We start from the raw sequence: 21,682 nt of genomic DNA, 5'->3' as shown, positions 1-21,682 counted from the left end.
TCTGACCCATCCCCAGCTGACCCGGCAGAGCCAGAGAGCACTGGCGGTCCCATGCACTCCTGGGCTCTCTATTTCACCTTGTCCTTTCCCCTCTGCTCCTTCCCTGCATTCTGCATTTTTCCAGTAAAAAGGGAATGGATTCCCACCCCGCCACCCCCTAGAAGGTAACAGTCATCTCCGTGAGTTACAGTCACTGGTAGCTTAGTATTTAGGGGCAAGACTGGTGGCAGGTCTCTTTTCACCTTTTTGGAGAACAGCAGAGCACCCTGGAACCCTCTCCAAGGTAACCAACTCCCCACCGGCCACATGTGTTGTTCTCTCCAGGCCATTCAGAGGGTTGGAGCAGCGCTCTGTTACTCCAGCAGTAGACAGCTAGGAAATCACTTTCTTGTCATGGTCCTTTCTCCAAGTGAAGAGTTGCTATCACTAAACAGAGGGAAAACACTTTGTGTTATAAGCACAGGCAGGAGCAAACCTTTAAGTAGCTGAGTCTTCACTGGAACAACAAACTGGAGGGGAAGAAAAAGAAACATTCCATGCCTTGTCTGTTACTGTGTGTGTGGTTTGAGCTTTGGTGGTTAAACATCTGTGTGTTTGTTGCTGAGCCTCATGCTGAATTTGTAAAGGTTCAGTCTCTGTCCAGTTCATCCCACCTGTTTCCCAGGAGTGTTTCAATCCTGATGCCTTTGGCATCAGCCCTTGCTCACAACACAAGGGCTTGATCTGATTTTACATCAAAACTGATGGGAAGCCAAGGAGAGAGAGAGAAGTGACTGCCTGCAACCTTTAAAGCTAGCCTTGGGAGGCAGGTCACTGTTGACTCCTAGAGTCTTAGAAGGTAATGTTCTTACTCCTGCTTGACAGCTTGATTCATATTACCATGCTGCCTTCTGATCGAAGCACACTATTTTCCTTTTTCGCTAGCTGCAGGGTAAGAGTCAAACCAGGATCCAGGGACATGTGCCAGGTTTGAGACCACACATGGGACCATCCCAGGCATCACTGGGCCAAGCCCCAGGCATCAGCCATCAATAATTGCTAAAAATAGACGGAAAAGAGCAGGTCAGGATATTGCCTTCTAAGACAATCTCTATTAACCATCCTGACCAGAAGCAAGAGGAACAAGCTTGAGAATCCCTCAGACCCTGAGGGAGAAAATGAAGCGATTGTTGCAAGAGTCAGAGGAAGAAATCATGGTCACCTTGGGATCCTCCTCCAGACTTTCCCCAGATAAAGCTAAGGCAGAGACTGTGTGTGGCATCAAGAGCAAGTCCTCAGGCCCTGCCGGAACCTTGCCAGAGGACAGCTTCCTGCCCCCTCACTGTGGGCCTGTAGCCTCTGCCATTGGTGGGGATACAGATGGGGGCCTGGCCCAGCGTTGCAGCTTCAGGCAGCAGGCCAGTGGCCAGCTTCCTCTGGGTTCCACAGCCTGTGTTTCAGGGTCTGCCTCTCAGGACCTCTCATCTGCCAGCATTACCACAAGCTGTCCAGAGCCCTCAGAGAGGGATCAAGCCAAGCCCCTCTTGTCCAGAGGCCTTGGCCAAGGCTGTCGCCATGAACAGCAAGAACCTTTGGGAGATGTAGTGGACTATATCATCAGAGAGCTGCAGGGTATCAGCCGTCTCCAAACTGAGATTGCTGAGTTGCGACAGCACTTGAGCCAAGTCCGAGGTTCAGTGGATGAGGTCTCTAGCTGTGTAGACTCAGTTCTTAGTGAAATAGAAGGCTTGCATGTGGGCAGCAGTTCCCTGGCCAAAGGGTGTGGTGGAGGGAAGGCCCAGGAACCCAATGTGAACAGACCCAGTGAGGAAGCCATTCTGTATCTGTATGGACTTCCTGAGCAAGATGGGGAAAATACCATGGAGCTGGCTCACAACTTCCTGGCCAAGCACATGTGTGTTAATGGCATGCAGTGCAATAGATTCATTAAAGAGGCCTACCGAGCTGGCAGAAGCCCAGCTCCCAGGCCTACTGTTGTGAAGCTTGCCCATCTAGAGCATCGGGACCTCATACTGCAGAAATCCATCCTCTTGCAGAGTTTAGGGGTCCGGATCACCACCAGAGAAGAACCAAGCCAGCCACCATGCTCTAAGAATCCCCCAAAGGAGTCTCTCTCATCTTTGGAACAACAACTCCAGCATCACAATTTGAATTCTTTACACCTGGATAAGCCGGTTTTTCTGGTGGAAACAGGGGACAGAGGACCAATAACAGGAGCACATCAAATGAGGGCTCAGAATCAACATAGAGAACCCCAGAGCCCTGAACAGCAAGGCCTTTGCTTCCCACCCAAGAATGATTTGGCAAAGCCAAGCAATGAGTCTAAGCCAGGGGGTAAAGTCAGAGGAACATCAGGAAACCCCCAAGTTCTCAGGGGCTCCTGCAATGAATTGACAGGAAGAGAGGCTTCTTTGTCCACCCTCCATCAGTGTGAGGAACCTTCCCTAGTGTTAATCTCGAAAGAGGAAGATTCTGGGAAATCCCAGGTTTTCAAACAGTGTAACCTGGGACCTAAAGCAGCAAAACTAGAAAACAACCACAGTGACAAAAGTGAGACCAGCAGTTGCCTATCACTGTCTGGGTTGCTGAAGGCAGAGGACCAACTCCTGGCCTGTGAAGCTGGTTTGGGTATTCTGAGCTCAAAGCAGCTAGAGGACCTCTTGACAGACAAGTCCAGAAGGTTTGCAACTCTGAGCTGTGACAGCCTGATGGAGGAAATCAGCATTGGGCCCGAGACTTTCAGTGACATGGTTCACATTGACTTGAATGAAGAGGAGGAGCATGCCGCTCAGGTCCTCAAAGATGTCTTGGAAAAATCCTCTCGCCTGGGTGACTTGCAGGAGGACGAAGATGTAGAGATCAAGTTTTACACGAGTAAACTGGGCCGAGCAATTGACCACTTTCGTTCAGCTTTGCAGGGAGTGTTTCAGAAGCTGGAGAACAGTGGGTCCATCACCCCTGAGGACCTTGAAAGCATTGAGAGTGGCTCCCAGTCCGAGAACAGTGATAGACTTCTTGGCACAGTGAGTTCAGGGGGTGCTCAGGATTTCTCACTGGGGAGCCCCGGGAGTCAGGGGAGTGAGAGCATACTCAGCGTGGTGTCTGGTGGAGTGGGCATCTCTGCCCAGGGAGACCAGGCCTCTCAGGATCCCAGCAACTCCTCTCCAGCTTCCAGTAACTTGCCTCTTGCATATTCATCGCCAGGGTTTGCTCTGGCTCCGTGTCTGGGAAGTAAAACTTGTTCCAGGCCTGAATCTCCGAAACAGGGCAGGCTAAGCCTAGAGCAAATGTGCGCGGAGACCATCTACCTCAACAGATGCATCAGCAATTTTAAAGATGTTCTAAGAGAGAAAAGACTGAGGCAGAAAAAACTTATACACGAGCTAGTACGGAAGACAGACCATCTCTCGGTAGAAGACACGCACCCAGGTATTTCAAGTCTCTGGTGAATGGGTTTGCAGCTGGCTGGGTGTGTCCTGAATCAGGCCGGCATGAGATCCGGCTTGGTGGTGAGCTTCACAGGGTGGCGGGGGAGGTTCACATCTTCAATCAGGCTCAATTACTGGGGTATAGATTCGTAAGTTGACCCTGTGGGAATTGGAGCGACAGAATTGAAAAGTGACAGAAAGAGAGTTCTTGTCCATAGGGAGCTTCCAGTTTATCGGCAGGAGCTTTGGCAAGTGCCTTTTCAGAGAGGAAGAGCGTTTGGGCAAAGATAGTTCATAGCTGCAGACCTTTAGGCTATCCTGATGTAAAGTGGCTGTGGGGTAGGGGGCAGGAATGAGGGAAAGAGGCATGTTTCTCATAGGAGCTAAGATGCTGATGCAATCCTGTGTTGCATTTCAAAATCATTCTCCATGAGCTTCTTGCTGAGATAAGATTGCCATTTCTCCAGAAGCTAATGGGGCTTCTCCACCTTGTGGGCCACTGTGGGAATTTCCCTTACCCTGACCCCCGTACTGGAGTTGACAGGACAGAACCTTAGTTCTAACTCGGAGCTGTCCAGAAACTTCTTGCAGCGCTGACCCTGCCCAAGAGCCCGACTCTGCTCCCCCCAGTCACATTCCCTTTGTTACATCTCCAGTTAAAGGCTGCTTACCTAACATTTATACAGTGGAATGGTTTTTGGCTACAAGAATTGGGAAAAGTCTTTTCTGGGCAGCATGGAGATGACATGTAGCTTTAAAATTACTTCTCCCAATCAAAAATATAATAAGTTTATCCAAAGAGCATATGCTTTATTCATCTAATTTTAAATGTAAATGAGGTTGTCCTCTTATGCGTATAACCTGATTAATCTTTCTAAGGCAAGATTAAAATTATGAAACATATTGTGTTGGCAGAGATGTGAGAGAACAGGTACTCATCCATTGTGGTGCATGGGAGTGGAAATTGGTATAACCTCTGAGGAAGGCAACATGCATCAGAATTATGTATGCCCTTTGAGGCCCAGCACTACTTCCAAGAATATATCCTGCTGGTACATTTTCACCTGTAGAAGGGACATATGTTTAAGGCTGTTTCTGAGGTATTGTTTTTAATAGTGAAGATTGAAAACAACCTAAATGTTCTTAAGAAAGGCTGGTTAAATAACTTACTGGCACATCCAAACGATGAAATACAGTACCATGCAGCTGTAAAAAGAAAGGTACCTCTTTACTGAAATGGAAAGATATATTGACATATTTCAGAAAACAAGGTGCAGAACAGTATGTATAAGATGCTTTGTTGTTGTTGGTTAGTCGCTAAGTCATGTCAGACTCTTTTGCAACCCCATGGAATATAGCCCATCAGGCTCCTCTGTCCATGGGATTCTCCAGGCAAGAATAATGGAGTGGATTGCCATTTCCTACTCCAGGGGAATCCCTGACTCAGGAATCAAGCCTGTGTCTTCTGCATTGGCAGGTGGATTTTTTTTTTTTTTTAAACCACTGAGCCACCAGGGAAGCCCATATATTTGTATAAAAAGGAGAGATGAAGAATACATACACAAACCCGTAGTGTGTGTTTGTATGTATGTATAGAATATTTAACACAGGAGTTCCCTAGTGACCTAGTGGTTAGGATTCTGGGCTTTCATTGCTGTTGCCCTGAATCAGTCCCTAGCCAGGGAACTGAGGTCTTGCAAGCCACTTGGCATGGCCAAAAGACAACAACCACCACCACCCAGCTAACCAACCAAACAAAAAACCACTAAGATACATAAGAAACTGGTACAGGATTGCCCATGGGAAAAGGTATTAGGTAAAAAACTAGTGAAATGAGGAGATTCTTTTTTACTGTATACACTTTAAATAATTTTTAGAATTTGAATCATGACTATGTCATCATAAAATTAAACTGGAGGATTAAAATCCTGTTCCTTTCAAATATCCCTAGAGCTGCTCTTGATACCCTATCAAAAAGTCTCAATTCCTTCACTTAGCATTCAAGGCCACTACACCTGGTCTCTAGTTTACATTTCTAGGCTTATCTTCTGTTGTCTGGAAGAAACCTTCTGTCTCACAAATTCACCTTGTACTTTGTTTTCAGCATACCACATATACATGCTTCCTTCTAGCTTGAGGTGTTATGTTTGCCACATCAATCTAGGAAAATTTACTCAGTTCTTCAGCATACAGCCAAAGTTTCACCTCCTCCAGGAAGCTTTCTATAATTCCTCAGATACAAGGGGTTTTGAACTCTCTTTAACTTTGCAGCCCCTTTTCTTTCTTCCTGGGCACTTAGAAATTTTTATATTGGATTGGCCAAAAAGCTCATTCAGGTTTTTTCCATAAGATGTTACAGAAAACTCCAAATGAACTTTTTGGCCAACCCAATATTGCAGCAACAGTAGAAACAACTCATATCAAAGCACTACTTCCTTACTAACTCTTTTAGCTGTGGTGGGAGTCAATGTTAGCCTGAACATCCAGAACCCTGGGGTTCAGTTCTTCAAGTTGCAGTATTTCTCTTCTGGGCAGCCATCCTACTGGACCGTGCAGGAACTTGTGGCAGCAGCAGAAATAACGAGAAGGAAGTGTTCTGAAATGCCAGTAAGAGATCAAGCCAGAATTCTGGGTGCTTTCCAAGATCCACTCTGGTCTGTGGGCTACAGACGGGGTGGCAGAGAGGCTGTCGGGCAGTGGCAGCATCCCTTCAGTGCTAGATCCCGCCTGACTGCAGCACCATGCCTTAAAGCCCAGGGAACAGAGCAAGGTGAATAAGCACACAGGCAGGCCTCTGGCCAACACAGTAGAGTCCACAGGAGCAGTCACCCTAACCTGGTAAACTGATTCAATAGTGACTGCTACCACAAGAGAGATTTGAAAAAAGCTTTCTTCACTGCTCTGCTTGAGACCTTTTACAGCCTAAGCTTACTCAGAACAGTGTTTTCAAAAGTGACCAGTGTTGTAACACACATGGGTGCTTCATTTCTTTTTGTGGCAGAATACTATTCCATTATGCGGATACAGCACATTTTGTTCATACATTCATCAGTTGATTGACATTTTGTTGTGCTTTGTTGTTGGTATTGTTGTTGTTTTACCACGTTTTTGGCTATTATGAATAATGTTGTTTTTGTGTGGACATATATTCTGTGTAATACCTAGAAAGGGAACATTGGGTCATGTGGTAACTGTGTTTCAGATTTTTTTGGAACTTATAGACTGTTTACCAATGTGGTTGCACCATTTTGCATTTCTGCCAGCAGTGTATGCAAGTTCAAATTTCTCCACATCCTAGCCATTCTATTTTTATTAGAGCCCAGTGAGTGTGACTGGTATCTTCTAGCTTTGATTTTCATTTCCCTAGTGGCTAATGATGTTAAAACATCTTTTCATATGCTTATTGGCCATTTTTATATTTTCTTTGAAGAATGTCTATTTATCCTTTATCCATTTTGAAGTTGAGTTGTTTGTCTTTTTCTGTCAAGTTGTAAGAGTTGTTTATATGTTCTGGACATCAGTTCAGTTGCTAAGTCATATCCGACTCTCTGCGACCCCCTGGAATGCAGCACGCCAGGGTTCCCTGTCCGTCACCAGCTCCCGGAGCTTGCTCAAACTCATACATTAATTCACTGATGCCATCCAACCATCTCATCCTCTGTCATCCTTTTCTCCTCCTGCCTTCAATCTTTCCCAGCATCAGGGTCTTTTCCAATGAGTCATTTCTTCGCCTCAGGTAGCCAAAGTATTGGAGTTTCAGCTTCAGTATCAGTCCTTTCAATGAATATTCTGACTGATTTCCTTTAGGACTGACTGGTTTGATCTCCTTGCAGTCCAAGGAATTCTCACTCCAACACCACAGTTCAAAAGCATCAATTCTTTGGCCCTTAACTTTCCTTATAGTCCATCTCTAACATCCATACATGACTACTGGAGAAAAACTATAGCTTTGACTAGACAGACCTTTGTTGGCAAAGTAATGTCTCTGCTTTTTAATGTGCTATCTATGTTGGTCATAGCTTTTCTTCTAAGGAGCAAGCGTCTTGTAATTTCATGAATGCAGTCACCATCTGCAGTGATTTTGGAGCCCAAGAAAATAAAGTCTGTCACTGTTTCCCTTGTTTCTCCGTCTGTTTGCCATGGAGTGATGTGACTGGATGATCTTAGCTTTTTGAATGTTGAATTTTAGGCCAGCTTTTTCACTCTCCTCTTTCACTTTCATCAAGAGGCTCTTTAGTCCCTCTTCACTTTCTACCACATGAGTGGTGTTATCTGCGTACCTGAGATGTATCTGAGATTATTGATATTTCTCCCAGCAATCTTGATTCCAGCTTGTGCTTCATCCAGCCTGGCATTTCGCATGATGTACTCTGCATATAAGTTAAATAAGCAGGGTGACAGTGTATAGCCTTGACATACTCCTTTCCTGATTTGGAACCAGTCTGTTGTTCCATGTCCAGTTCTAACTGTTGCTTTTTGACCTGCATACAGTTTTCTTGGCAGGCAGGTCAGGTGGTCTGGTAGTCCCATCTCTTAAACAATTTTCCACAGTTTGTCATGATCTACACAATCAAAGGCTTTGGTATAATCAATAAAGCAAAAGTAGATGTTTTTCTGAAACTATCTTCCTTTTTCAATAATCCAACAGATGTTGGCAATTTGATCTGTTTCCTCTGCCTTTTCTAAATCCAGCTTGAACATATGGAAGTTCTCGCTTCACTATTGAAGCCTGGCTTGGAGAATTTTGAGCATTACCTTGCTTGCATGTGAGATGAGTACAATCGTGCAGTAGTTTAACATTCTTTGGCATTTGCACTTCTTTGGGATTGGAATGAAAACTAACCTTTTCCAGTCCTGTGGCCACTGCTGAGTTTTCCAAATTTGCTGGCATATTGAGTGCAGCTCTTTCACAGGATCATCTTTTAGGATTTGAAATAGCTCAACTGGAATGCCATCACCTCCACTAGCTTTGTTCATAGTGATGCTTCCTAAAGCCCATTTGACTTCGCATTCCAGGATGTCTGGCTCTAGGTGAGTGATCCCACTGTCATGATTATCTGGGTTGTGAAGATCTTTCTTGTATAGTTTATATGTATTCTTGCCACCTCTTAATATCTTCTGCTTCTGTTAGGTCCGTACCATTTCTGTCTTTTATTGTGCTCATCTTTGCATGAAATGTTCCCTCGTTATCCTGAATTTTCTTGAAAAGATCTCTAGTCTTTCCCATTCTATTGTTTTCCTCTATTTGTTTGCATTGATCACTGAGGAAGGCTTTCTTATCTCTCCTTGCTATTTTTTGAAACTCTGCATTCAAATGGGAATATCTTTCCTTTTCTCCTTTGCCTTTTGCTTCTCTTCTTTTCACAGCTGTTTGTAAGGCCTCTTCAGACAACCATTTTGCCTTTTTGCATTTCTTTTTCTTGGGGATGGTCTTGATCCCTGCCTCCTATACAATGTCATGAACCTCCATCCATAGTTCTTCAGGCACTCTGTCTATCAGATCTAATCCCTTGAATCTATTTGTCACTTCTACTGTCTAATCATAAGGGTCCAGATAATAAGGACATAAGGACATAGGTCCAGATAATTTGTGAATATTTCCCCCTAATTTGTTGGTTATCTTTTTCCTTCTTTATGCTGTCCTTTGAAGCGTAAATGTTTTATTTTTCAAAAAAAGTTATTGTGATAAAATACAGAAAACATGAAATTAACATTTTAGCCATTTTAAATTCATTCACATGGCCATCACCATGTGGTCATCACCACCATCTAATCCCCAGAACTTTTTCCATTTTCCCTAGCTGAAACTCTGTACCCTTAAATTAACTCCCTGTTTTCTCCTCCCCTCAGCCACTGGCAATCACCCTTGTACTGTCTCTCTAAATTTGACTGCTCTAGGTACCTCATATAAGTGTATTTGCACAATATTTGTTTTTTTGTGACTGGATCATTTCACTTGACATAATGTCTTTGAAGTTCACCATGTTGTAGCATATGTCAGAATTTCTTGCCTTTTTAAAGGTGAATGATACTCCATTGTATGTATATATACTACATTTGTTTATCCATTCATCCATCAGTGGACACTTGGGTTTCTTCTACGTTTTGGCTATTGTGAATAATGCTGCTATAAATAGGGATGTACAAATATCTGTTGAAGTTCTTGCTTTCATTTCTTTTGGGTATACACACAGAAGTGGCATTGTTGTAATCCTGATTTTTTTTTTTTTTTGAGGCATTGCTCTATTATTTTCTACAGCAGCTGTCATTGCACATTGCTAACAGTAGTGCACATAGGTTCTAGTTTTTCAACATCCTTGCTAAATAACACTTGTTATTTCCTGGTTGGCTTTGTTTGGTTTGCCATCATAATATGTGTATTAGAGTACAAAAGTTTTAAATTTTGATGAAGTTCTATTTATTCTAGTGTTGATTTTGCTTTTGGTTTTATAGCTAAACCATTGTCTAATCCAAGGTCACAAAAATTTACTCCTATTTTTTTCCCCTAAGTGTTTCATAATTTTATTTAGTGCTTATATTTAGGTCTGTGATTCATTTGGAGTTAATTTTTGTGAATGGTGTGAGACAGGGGTCCAGCTTCCTTCTTGAGCATGTGTATGTCTAGTTATCTCAGCACCATTTATTGAAAAATAATATTCTTTATCCATTGAATGGTCAAAATCAACTGGCCATAAATGTAAGAGTTTATTTCTGGACTACCAGTGCTAGTCCATTAATCTTTGGTCTGTTCTTATGCCTCAATTTCTTTCTTTCTTTTTTTTTGGCCATGTGTAATGTGGGATTCTTAGTTCTCCGACCTGGAGATCGAACCTGTATCCCCTACATTGGAATTGCAGTCTTAACCACTGGGCCACCAGGGTAGTCCCTAGATTCCTTCTTTTTGAAATACTTTCTTCACTTGGCTTCCAGAATACCTCTCTGTCTTGTTTCTCCTCCAACATTATTGACCGTTTCTTCTGGAGTCATTTTTGCTACTCCCTGCTTATCTCCCCACCCTTGTAGCACCTCAGGATTCACTCCTGAGCACTACTTTTTATTTATACACACTTCCCAGGCAATCTCCTTCAGTCTCATGATTTTCACAAGCATTCCCAGATTGATATCTGGCCCAGATATCTTCTAGGAATACCAGATTCTACATCTACTTAACACCCACATTTCCGTGTGAATAGACATCTCAGATTTGACATATTCAAAACCAAACTCCTGATCCTTCTCCGTAAACCCTGCCAAACCTACTTTCCCTATAGTCTTCCTTACCAGTAAATGGCAACTCCATTCTTGCAGCTAGCTGCTCAGACCCAAATCCATAGAGTCATTCTTTTTTTTTTTAAACCACATTGTTTTGTTTTTTATTTGCTTGTTTGTTTTCGGCTGTGCTGGGTCTTAGTTGCGGCATGTGGGATCTCGTTCCCTGAGCAGAGATTGAACCTGGGCCCCCTGCATTGGGAGCGAGGAGTCTTAAACACTGTACCACCGGGGAAGTCCCAGTAGAGTCAGTCATGACTTCTCTGTTTCTTTCATAAGCCATATCCAATCAGTTATTAAATTCCACCTGCTTTGCCTTTAAAACATATTCCAAACCTTGCCACTAACCTCTCAATCTCAGTCACCATTTTCTCTCGTCCAGATGATAGTGGTAGTCTTACTGATCTCCCAGCTTCTACCCTTGACCATCTGCAGTCTATTCTCCCCAGCCAGAGTAATCCACATAAAACACAAGTCAGATGATATCACTTCTCTGTTCAGAACCTTCTGGTGATTTTTTCTGTCTCAGAATGAAAGCCCAAGTGCTTATGAGGCCCTATTTGGAATGATGCTCTGAGGCAGACTTGTTCCTTCACGCCAGCTACGCTGTCACCTCAGGCTTTACACTTGCTGTATGTTCTGACTGGAATACTTTTCTCTTTGCACTCTGAATAGCTTCTCTACTAATTTTTCTTCATATCTCTGCTTAGATGTTCTTTTAGCAGTGAGGCCTCCTGACAATGTTTTATAAGGTTTTCATAGCATAACATCACCACTGGGGACAATATCTTTTCCCCTTACCTGGATTTTTCAGCAAAGTCCCTATCATCTGTGATCAGTTCAGTTCAATTCAGTTGCTCAGTCATGTCTGATTCTTTGCTTCCCCGTGGACTGCAGCACGCCAGGCCTCCCTGTCCATTACCAACTCCTGGAGTTTACTCAAATTCATTCCGTTGAGTCGATGATGCCATCCAACCATCTCATCCTCTATTGTCCCCTTCTCCTCCCACCTTCAATCTTTCCCAGCATCAGGGTCTTTTCAAATGAGTCAGTTCTTTGCATCAGGTTACAGTATACATAGCTCCAGATTCTGGAACCAGAGTACCTGTTTCAAATTTTGGCTTTGCCACTTGCTGTGACTTCACGCAAGTTTCTTAACGTCTCTGTGATCTTCATAGATCAATAGAAAAATGGATCAATAGAAATGGAAATTATAGAAATGGATAATAGAAATGGATCATAGGTCAATAGAAAAATGGAGATTATAACAGTATATACTCAGTAGAGTTGTTGTGGGAAGTAAATGAGCTTACTCAAATAAAATGCCAGATGTGTATTGTGTTCACTTGGTGTTCACAGGTCTCATCATCTTCACCATCATTGTTAGTTGTCTGTTCCTCCTGCTAGAATAGAAGCTTCTTAATATCACAATTCACTGCTCTAGCAGCGTGAGAACAGTACCTAATGTGAAGTAGGTTCTCAGTGAGTATTTAAGGAATGGAAGTTGTGGTACATACATACAGTGAAATACTACTCAGCCATAAAAGGAGCACATTTGAGTCAGTTCTAGTGAGGTGGATGAACCTAGAGACTTCCCTGGTGGCTCAGATGGTAGCCTGTTATACAGAGTAAAGTAAGTCAGAAAGAGGAAAACAAATATCTGGGTATTAACGCTTATATATGGACTCTAGAAGAATGGTACCTATGAACTTCTTTGCAGGGCAGGAATAGAAGCTCAGACACAGAGAAGAGACCTGTGGACCCAGCAGGGAAAGGAGGGGGTGGGTGGATTGAGAGAGTAGCATTGAAATGCATACATTACCGTATGTAAAACAGGTGGCTAATGAGAAGTGGCTATATAACACAGGGCACTCAGCCTAGAGGGCTGGGATGAGGTGGGAGGGGGGACATATGTATACTCATGACTGATTAATGCTGATGTGTGGCAGCAACCAACACAACATTGTAAAGCAATTATCCTCCAATTAAAAATAAATAAAAATTTTTAGGCAAGGGTGGGATGTTTCAAGAGAACAGCATCGAAACATGTATATTACCTAGGGTGAAACAGATCACCAGCCCAGGTTGGGTGCATGAGACAAGTGCTCGGGCCTGGTGCACTGGGAAGACCCAGAGGGATCGGGTGGAGAGGGAGGTGGGAGGGGGGACCGGGATGGGGAATACATGTAAATCCATGGCTAATTCATTTCAATGTATGACAAAAACCACTGCAATAATGTAAAGTAATTAGCCTCCAACTAATAAAGATAAATGGAAAAAAAAAAAAGAGGCAGAAAATACAGGCAACATATTGAATAACTAACTACATAACTGTATCCATATACCTTTGAAAATATAACAAATATATATCAAGTGTATCAAGCATAAAAAAATAAAAAATGAATAAATAAATAAAAATTTTTAAAAAGAATGAATCCTCACAATAACTCTGGGCAATCGCTAGTCTTATGTTCTTTTTAAAGATAAGGAAATGCAGGCTTAGGTAAGTTGAGTGCCTCAAATCTTTGACTCCTAAGTAATGGAGTTAAGGTTGTTGTAACAGTGAGGAAGTGTGTCTCTTCCTCATCAGATGGACTATTGGAAGAGTGAGATTATTCTTAGGGATCAGGAATTTTCCTGCAAAGCAGGTGTTATATAGACATGTATCACTTAAATTGAAAACTAAATCTGAGTGGAAAAATCCTAAGGCATTTTAAGAAGTTAGGAGGCACAGAGTGTTTGATTCCTAACAAAAGATTTTTTTAAGTTATTAATAAGAAAATGTTTGGCCAGTGGTTGGGATACTGAAGGGACTAATACAGTGGTTCTTGGGGGTCTGGAAAATGGTACAGGCTGAGGCCTATCTTTTCTCTTAGGCAAGACACATGTCCTTAGAAAGGCTGTTGTTTTCTAAGTCCTGAAATTTCAAGTTCCTTTTACTACATAAAAACACTAGATGTGCTAAACCCTCAGACTACAAAGGTGAAATAAAATATATATATGTAATTCTTGCTCTCGAGAAATTCACAATATGTAAAGAGAGACATTTATACAGACAATTAACAATGAAACATACTGAGAACAAACTGTATAGAAGTGTGTATACAAACGCGTGGGTACCACGGATGCGTAATAGAGAAGCACCTAATTCTGTTTTTGAGAGGAAGGCAGATACATTTTCAGAGACATTAATATTTGATCTAAGTTTTTAAGAAGAAGTCTGAGTTCACCCAATCAATGCAAGAGGCCAGGACATGGAGAGCCTTGACAATATATTGACTTTTCTTCTTTAGGCATCATGGGGAACTCTGGGAAGAGTAGGAAGGACACAACTGAAGTAATTTTGACACAATGTGTACAATATATTTGAGATAGTGAAGGAAGAGAGAAACCTTTTCAGCTTGAATCACGGGGTCAGTTAGTGTTCGTTGCCTAGCTTGCTTTTTCAAAGGGAACAGAGTGTTCTCAGGAAGTAGGGAGTAGATGTAGTAGAAGAGACTGTTCCCTCTTCCAGAAATATTTTTTTAATCTCACCCACTTTTCTGCACTGTTTTGGAAGATTCCTATTCCTGAATCCCTTCTGTCAAGTCAGGTGACCCATTAGGTAATCAGAAATAGCTTGAAAAATTGGGAACTTATTAGTTCTCCCTTCTACTTGATATGTAACATCAGTGATTCTTTATTCAAAGGGATGGGGGAAAAAAAAAGAAAAGAGGGGCTAATGGGCCCAGATAATGAAGTTTGCTTGGAGAAGGAAGCCTCAGTCAAGCAAGTATGGCCTAGAAGGCAATGTAGCGTCTGGCAAATAGGAAAGGAGTAGTTTCTGGACTTTATTCTTCCTCTCCTGTGGTTTGCTTGGGTCCTTCTGGAAGTGTCAGTTTCTTTTGACATATTGTTCTAAATTCAGTAGATAATCAAACCTGGGATTGCAGCCGTGGTTTTATCGTTCAGATCATAGTGACTTATGATAAGGACTCGGTGCCTCCAAATCTATGTCCACTGAGCATCCAGGTCCTGGCCTTACTTCCAGGCCTTAACTTGGCCTAACTTAACTTAGGCTCTGGGAAAACAGGCCAAGGCTTGTGGAGCAAAACACGTAGCCAGCCTGTGTTAGAAAAGGGAGAGGGCTCTGCTACCTGGCCTTTGGGGTTTGCAGACTTCCCCCAGATTCGGATGAGCTCGTGTAGCTTCCGAGAAAGGAGCCTGCTCTGTGTTCAGTCAGTTCCGACGGCCTGTGGGAGTGGCCCTTGGTAGCACAGCTGGTCTCGTGACCCCAGTGGCCCTGACCCTACATGCAGACCACTTTGGAAAGGGGGGAAAGGGTGGCTGAAATTCCCAGGCTGGCGCAGTCCTTTGGTTTTTGTAGCCAAACCCGGGTTCTGAACTAAAAAGCAGGGGCAGCGAACACAGGAGGTGAGGATTCCGGGAGCCAGGCTCTGTGCACCGCCCCGCCGTTCAGAGGGCTTCTCCGGGCTCTCCTCCGGGTCCCACGCGGTTAGCTCTGCCTGGGTTAGGGTGAATCTACTAACCTCTCTGCCCTTTTTTTCCTGCTCTTTCTCTCCTTGCAGAAGGAAAGCGAGGAGCCCTTCAGGTTGTGCTCTGGCCCTTTGGGGCCCCTTTGTTGTTGGTTCTCTCCCCTCCCTCCTGAGTACAGTGTGTGTATGTGTGTGTGTGCACGCATGCGTGCCCATGAGCTGCGGCTCATGCAGCCGGTGTGTTTGTGTGCATGCTCCGTGCCTGTGTGCGCTCCTGCAGACGCCCGTGGAGCCTTGCGAGGATGTGTGTGCCTGCGTGGCACACGTTCAGTGCAGCATGCGTGTGCTTCCCCTTGTGCTCAGCTTGACCCCCCCCGGGTACTGACTGCCTTCCTCTTTTCCTACTTTGCACAACATGTGTCCGTGTTCTTGTGGCTGCCGACTGGCATATGCTGTGAACCCTCGCTGAGCCCAGCATGCGTACACACTTTGTATTTGAGAGCGGGAGTTTTTGTGGGCTTTTTGTGCCTCTTGCTTGGGGCCTAAATGTGAAAGTGCTCGGTGCTTCTGAGCAGGCTTCCTGGCTGCTCTGTGAGCACAAGGGTCTGCAGACCTGTGGTGTGGTTTCCCCACACCATGAGAATGTGCCTACAAACACTGGTTCCTCAAGGTGCTAAGGGTGTGCTTTGCCGGTGATTTGAGCCCTGGTGAACACCGAGTCCTCCCCCAGATGGGTGTGCACATGCTCTGTATCTCTGTGTGCAGGATCCGTGCTCACCTGTGGGTCCTCAGGTGCAAGTCGTGTCTACGAATGTACCTCCTACAGGCACTTTGTTGAGACCTGCTCTCATCCCCCCAGCCCTCCTTCTGTGCCGTCTGCGCATGCTCTGCACTGTGTCTGCAGGCTTCTGCAGACCCACTGCCCGCTCTGAGCACAGGAAATGTGTATGATCTGAGCCTATGAACCCTGACTGCCAAAGATGTGTTGTGATTTTGTTTCCTTAAGCCCAGTGGCTTCTGGCAACCACCTAATTCTAGGTAGGAAGTAAAAATCTGCTCAGTGCAGTGACTATTTCTAAAGGGAGGATAAATTCTGGTTGGTGGGATCTGGGGATTTAGGGATGGGATGGACTGCCCCTCATAGGAACCTTAGGAGACTTGATTCAACCTTCTGACTGCCTTTTGAGCCTGGCCCTCCCTCTACCGTATCATCCCACTGATAGAACCAGGGAAGGAGGCAGAAGCAGCAAGGTGTGGTCATGAAGGGCCTCAGGCAGCAGGCAAATAGGCTTGACTAGAGCACAGGCAACCTGAGAAGGATCTTAAATCCAAAGTGCATCTTGAGCTTCCGGCTGGTCCCGGGTCACGGGTCACTCTTACCCACTTTTCCATCACCGATTAGCTTGTCCTGCCTCTCTTTTTCACTCTCTTGCCTCATTTTGTCTATAACTCCTCCCATCTTTAACCCTCCCAAAACTTCACCCCCTATCCAGAGCCTAAGAGCTTACCGCTGCCTCCCTTGATCTGGAGCTCCTTTGCTCAGGACGGCTAGCTGGAGTCCAGATCCCGGGAGTCAGGGAGGTCACTGGGGGCGGAGGGAACACGGAGGGACAGCAAGCCCCAGGCCCGCCAGCACTGCGTCTGTTGGGCTTAAACAGCAGCTGTCATTGATCCTTGAGAGCCCTGGCGGCCTTGGGGCTCTGTACTCTGCCTGAAGGATTTGCTTCAGATTTCTTTCTTTCTTTTTTTTTTTTTTAACAAAAAGCTTTAAAAAGTGTTTTCCAACAGTTCCTTGCTTGAATTATTTGGTGCTTCAGTTTTTAGCTTCTTATTGTAAAGTTCATAAAATTGGCAAAAATGGTAATCCAAGTATCTAATCTACCCTGGATTCTTTTGTTATATCAAGCTTATCAAATGTAGAGCGTACTCAGTGTCGATGAGTTATAGCTTCAAGGATCCTAGGCCAAGCAAATCACAACATGACACAGGAATCCAGAAAGACCAGGTCTGACTCTAGGGCAGCCAGCAGAACTTAAAAATATAGCTGGAAGACTGGACTCTATATGAAGTTGTCCTTTTGCTTTAGTGAGGCCTGGACGCCTACATGGGCACTCTCTTGGCCCATGCTTACTGTTCGATACCAGCGGATGTGTGAGGGGGCTCTCCGTTCTGGCAGCTCTCACACTCCCAGTGGATCTTGGTCCTGGGTTCTCTGTGAGCTTGTATCCTCCGTGTTCACTGGGGAGAAGGGAGATGAAGTACCGCTCATTCCAGCTGCCTGCTTGTGGCCCTGGCTGATCAGGGAGCTGGCTTACACCTCAGGCCGGCTGTGTCCTCACATGGTGTGTGTGGCCTGTGCTGCTCTGAGCTTCCTACTTTACTGCTCCCTGCCTGACCAAAGAACTAGGGCACTCTCCCATCTTTCCCAGGAGCTAACTTCTCTCTTTCTCTCTTTAAAGATTCCAGATGATGGTGATCCCCGTTTGCCCCAGTGGCTTCCAGAAGGGTAAGTGTGGCTCCTCAAGGTTTCTGTGAACCTTACAGAGTCTCTTATGCTGCTTTAGCTTTTCCCTTGGGAAGCAGGAGAAACAGCTTCATCAGCTGGACTCTGGAGAAGGAAGATGTTCCACTGTCGAGACGGTTGTTTCTCTGGGGCAGAGGAGAGGACTCTGCAAACTGATTCCCCAGAGACAGAAGAGAGAGCTTTGCAGAATGGTTCCCCTGAAGCAGGGGAGGGAACTTTGGGGCTCCCCATCCTTCCTTCTGGAACTTCTGCTGTATTGCATCATAGTGATGGTATGCCCTTTATGTATAAGGACGGGAAAACTAGAAAAAGATCTGCATTTAGAACTGGTTTCCTTCTCTCCCACTGTTGACAGTGTAGCTGCTTAGCTTGCCGCTGGCCTCAGCTGCTGTGAGTCACTTCCTCACTCCACCCTACTCTAGTGAGGACCCTTACGAGCTCAGTATGTTCTGTCTGTGTTCCTTGTCTGGGAGTTTCAGACCCACGTGATTGCAGCGGAGAATGGTTTTGAATTGCTTAGCTGTGATGGCTCACTGTTATTAAGGGAGGAAAGCGTCTAAGTGCGCACGCGCCCTCATGCCCTCCACATATAGGTCTCAGGACCCCAGGCGCTTCCCTCTCTCCTTGCCCCTCAAAGTCCTCCTGACGTCAAAGCTCTCAGTGGCTGCCTCCTCTTCCTCATCACCAGGGAAGAAAAAAGATTAGATCAGAACGTTATTAACTATATTTTTAAATGCTCCTTTTTCTTGCAATGTGTCTTTTTTATAGCAAGAGTTAATCGTGTGAATGAGCCGCTCTTCTTTTGTCAAAAGCTCATTTGTGTTGCCAAAAAAAAAAACACTTCTTGGCTTAAGGTATACATTTTATAGTTTTCAGAATTAGCCACAAACTCATGGCATCAGTTGCTTCTTCAACAGCCCTTATTCAGGGCTTTAGCATTTTTCTTCAAATAATTTTAAACTTCATACATACCAATGCAACATAACCAGGCTATTTTAAAATGGAGCCAGGCAGGGATTTTCTAAATGTCTCCCTGTTGTCATCTTTCCCTTCCTTCAGCTTAGTCCTTAGAAACTGTCACAAGTTTTGAACTTTCATAGGTGTGGTGACCTCATTGAGAACAGAGCTCACTGCCTATTTTCAGGAAGCTAGATGATTAGAAATCAGTATATAGGGTTGCCTGCTCCAACTCCTGGCCTTGACCTAATTTGTGGCTCCATTTTTGCCCATATAGCTAGCAGTACATACTTATTCTTCTGTGATATTCCTCTTTTCACACCGGCTGTGGTGTATAACCCAGCCACCCTTCTTTCCCTGCCTCATTGCTTACCTGAAAACCAAATACCTGAGTGAATTTAATTGAAGCTCAGAAGGATACTTTCCGAAAGGTCAGAGAGGTTTTTATAGTTCCTCTCATTTTATGGAAGTGACACCAAGATCCAGAGAGAGGAAGGAATTTTGGCAGAGGATATGTAGTGAATTAGTAGAAGAGTTGGGGATAAAATCCAGATTGTCTCAATGTAAGAATGATATTCTTTTTAGGAAATTCTCTGTATTTTTACTGTGTATTGTTATATGGAATAACAGGCAAAGAACAGCAAAGTTAATAAGTATAAAAAAGTATAAGAGTTTTAGAAATCTCAAGTTGTTCATAGGCTTCCCCAGTGGTTCCGATGGTAAAGAGTCCGCCTTCAGTGCTGTAGACCCAGGTTCGATCCCTGGCTGGGGAAGATCCCCTGGAGGAGGGCATGGCAACCCACTCCAGTATTCTTGCCTGGAGAATCCCATGGACATGGGAGCCTGGCGGGCTACAGTCCACGGGGTTGCAAAGAGTTGGACATGACTAGGTGACTGAACTTTCACTTCACTTTCAGTTGCTCCAGCTGTAATTTTTTTCCTGGTTTCTGTTGATGTGAGCATAGGGCTAGGCCACACTCTGAGTCACTTTGCTATTTCCTTCTTAAATGGTCTTTTTCCCCTCTAAATGATCTTTGGGAAGTCTCCCATCTACTTGCCCTGCCTCCATTTGATTATGCAGGCTCCTCTTCCCATAGAGACTCTTTTTCTTCTGGAGGCTCGGATAGACCGAACTGGGGACTCTTCCTCAGGCTGGAGGAGGTCTGCTTCTGCATGCTGTTGTTTGTCAGCCTTGCTCACGGAGGCAGCAGCTCTTCTGTAGAGCTATTCCTGTGGGCTCTGTTCTAGCACAGGTCAGAAAAGACTCATCTTTAGGCATCAGTGTCTCTGGCCTGAGTGTAGGGAGAAGCTATCTTAAGCATCAGTTCCCACCTTTTATGGAGCACAGGTGTCTTCAAATAAACAAAGGCACCTTGGACTGGCAGAGTGTGATAAAAGAGCTTTCAGTCCTTGGCTAAAACCTTAAAAGGAGACTCTGAGAGCAGATTCCATTGTCATCCCGTGGCTTTATTTCCCTCGCTTTCTGTCCTCTTTCCTCCTCTTAAAGGCCCATGTTGAGGGTCAGTTCGGCCTTCTCTGGGGAGAGGATGAGCACGGAGATGGCACATTGAGCCTGCCAGTAACTCAAGGGCAGACTGGAAGTCCTGACACATCTCCTTCTCTGCTCAGGCCAGCCGGAGGGCTCTATGGCATTGACAGCATGCCGGATCTACGCAGGAAGAAGACCCTGCCGCTTGTCAGCGACCTGGTGAGTGAGTGGTCTCAGTGAGCTGTCAGGAATGGACGTGGGGCCTTCAGCGACAGGTGTTAGTCTGATGATCAGTCATTTAAAGCCCCTCTGAGACTTAGTGATGGCTTCAGTAGAACCTCGTATGATCTCACTGGGGTTAGCGTGGCACCCAGGTACCCTGGAGTCCCAGAGTCAGATGTTCAATAAGACTTGAACCGTTTTTCTTATTACCATTTTCTACTCCTTGGTTTTCCTCCCTATTCAGTCTATTTGATATTTTTTGTCCACTCCTTTTTTTTGTTTTTCCTCCATATTGTGCTCTTTTTTCCCTACCAGTTTCTCCCTACTTAACTGACTGAATACGAGTGTCCTTTGCCATTTTCTCTTCATCGTTTCTTTCTTTCCTTCCCTTTCCCCCTGCTATTGATATGTCTCTCCCTGTCTCCTCCTTCCTAGTGCACCTCTTATCCCACCAACGCTTCATCCAGCTGGCTGGTTGAAGATGATGTCAACTCTTCTTTGTTACCTTCTTTCATTGTCTCTCATCTCCTCTTTTTTCTCTTCTTTCTTTCTTTTCTTCCTGCTTTTTCTCACCTTCTCCCTCCTTGCTCACCAGTTTTATTTTGCTTAACCGAGTGGGTGGCAGTATCTTAGTCATTTCTTGTTTCCCCTCTTCTGTCTTTTAACCTTGTCCATATTTCACTTTATGGCGTGACTCTCCTTCTAGGCCTTGGGCCCTGGGCAGCTGTCTGGGTTGGATACAGTGGATCGGGGATAGAGACAGAGAGGGTTGGGACATGTTTCCTGCTTTTGGACTTCAGGGAAGAACCTCTCAGTTGTGTCTGAAAGCTTTCATGCCCTTGTGGGGCTTTAACATCATGTTGTTCCTTTTTTTGCTCTCCTCTGCACAGGCTATGGTGAGTGTCTCCAGAGCCCGTTTCCATCCTTTGTAAAAGCCCGGATCTCAACCTACCTGGGCACATCCCAACTATTCTTGCTGCTCAGGCTGATATAATGACTTCTGTCTGCCTGGTATCCACTGCCTTAGGGAAACCATGTGCCTCTCTGGAGGCTGTCCCTAAAGCCTGGGCTTGGCAGATTCATGAGCCTTTCTAGCAGGGCGTCCTAGATCTCATGTTTAACCCCCTGTCCTGCTTGATTTCAGCGAGGCTTCATTGCCCCCTTTTACTCAGTGCCCTGCTCATTTGGGCTGTTGGCTTCCACAGCCACCTGGGATTGTGTGGGCATGGGGTGGTGCCCAGGACTGGAGGATTTAGTATAGCATCATTGTTCCCAGTGGTGGTTCTTGAATGTGACTCTGACAGAGTTTTGTGTCTGT

The 21,682-nt window shown here is 44.8% G+C and overlaps 1 protein-coding gene across 5 annotated transcripts in view; it reads left to right on the top strand.

Moving 5' to 3' along the window:
• Positions 1 to 21,682, top strand: part of UNC13B (unc-13 homolog B) — a 202,903-nt gene that overhangs the window by 146,682 nt on the left and 34,539 nt on the right. For 3 of the 5 annotated variants that reach the window (XM_070480297.1, XM_070480296.1, XM_070480295.1), the window contains 2 exons: positions 17,632 to 17,678; positions 20,283 to 20,361. In XM_070480297.1, coding sequence (XP_070336398.1) covers positions 17,632 to 17,678; positions 20,283 to 20,361 — 126 coding nt within the window. Of the gene's footprint in view, positions 1 to 924; positions 3,430 to 15,265; positions 15,289 to 17,631; positions 17,679 to 20,282; positions 20,362 to 21,682 lie in introns of all 5 variants that reach the window. The other 2 variants (XM_020880459.2, XM_070480294.1) reach the window with 1 other exon arrangement.

Source organism: Odocoileus virginianus, chromosome 18, assembly GCF_023699985.2.
Source record: "Odocoileus virginianus isolate 20LAN1187 ecotype Illinois chromosome 18, Ovbor_1.2, whole genome shotgun sequence".
Lineage (NCBI taxonomy): Eukaryota > Metazoa > Chordata > Mammalia > Artiodactyla > Cervidae > Odocoileus > Odocoileus virginianus.
The sequence above is the reverse complement of the archived record's forward strand: the minus strand, read 5'-3'. Positions and strand labels throughout refer to the sequence as shown.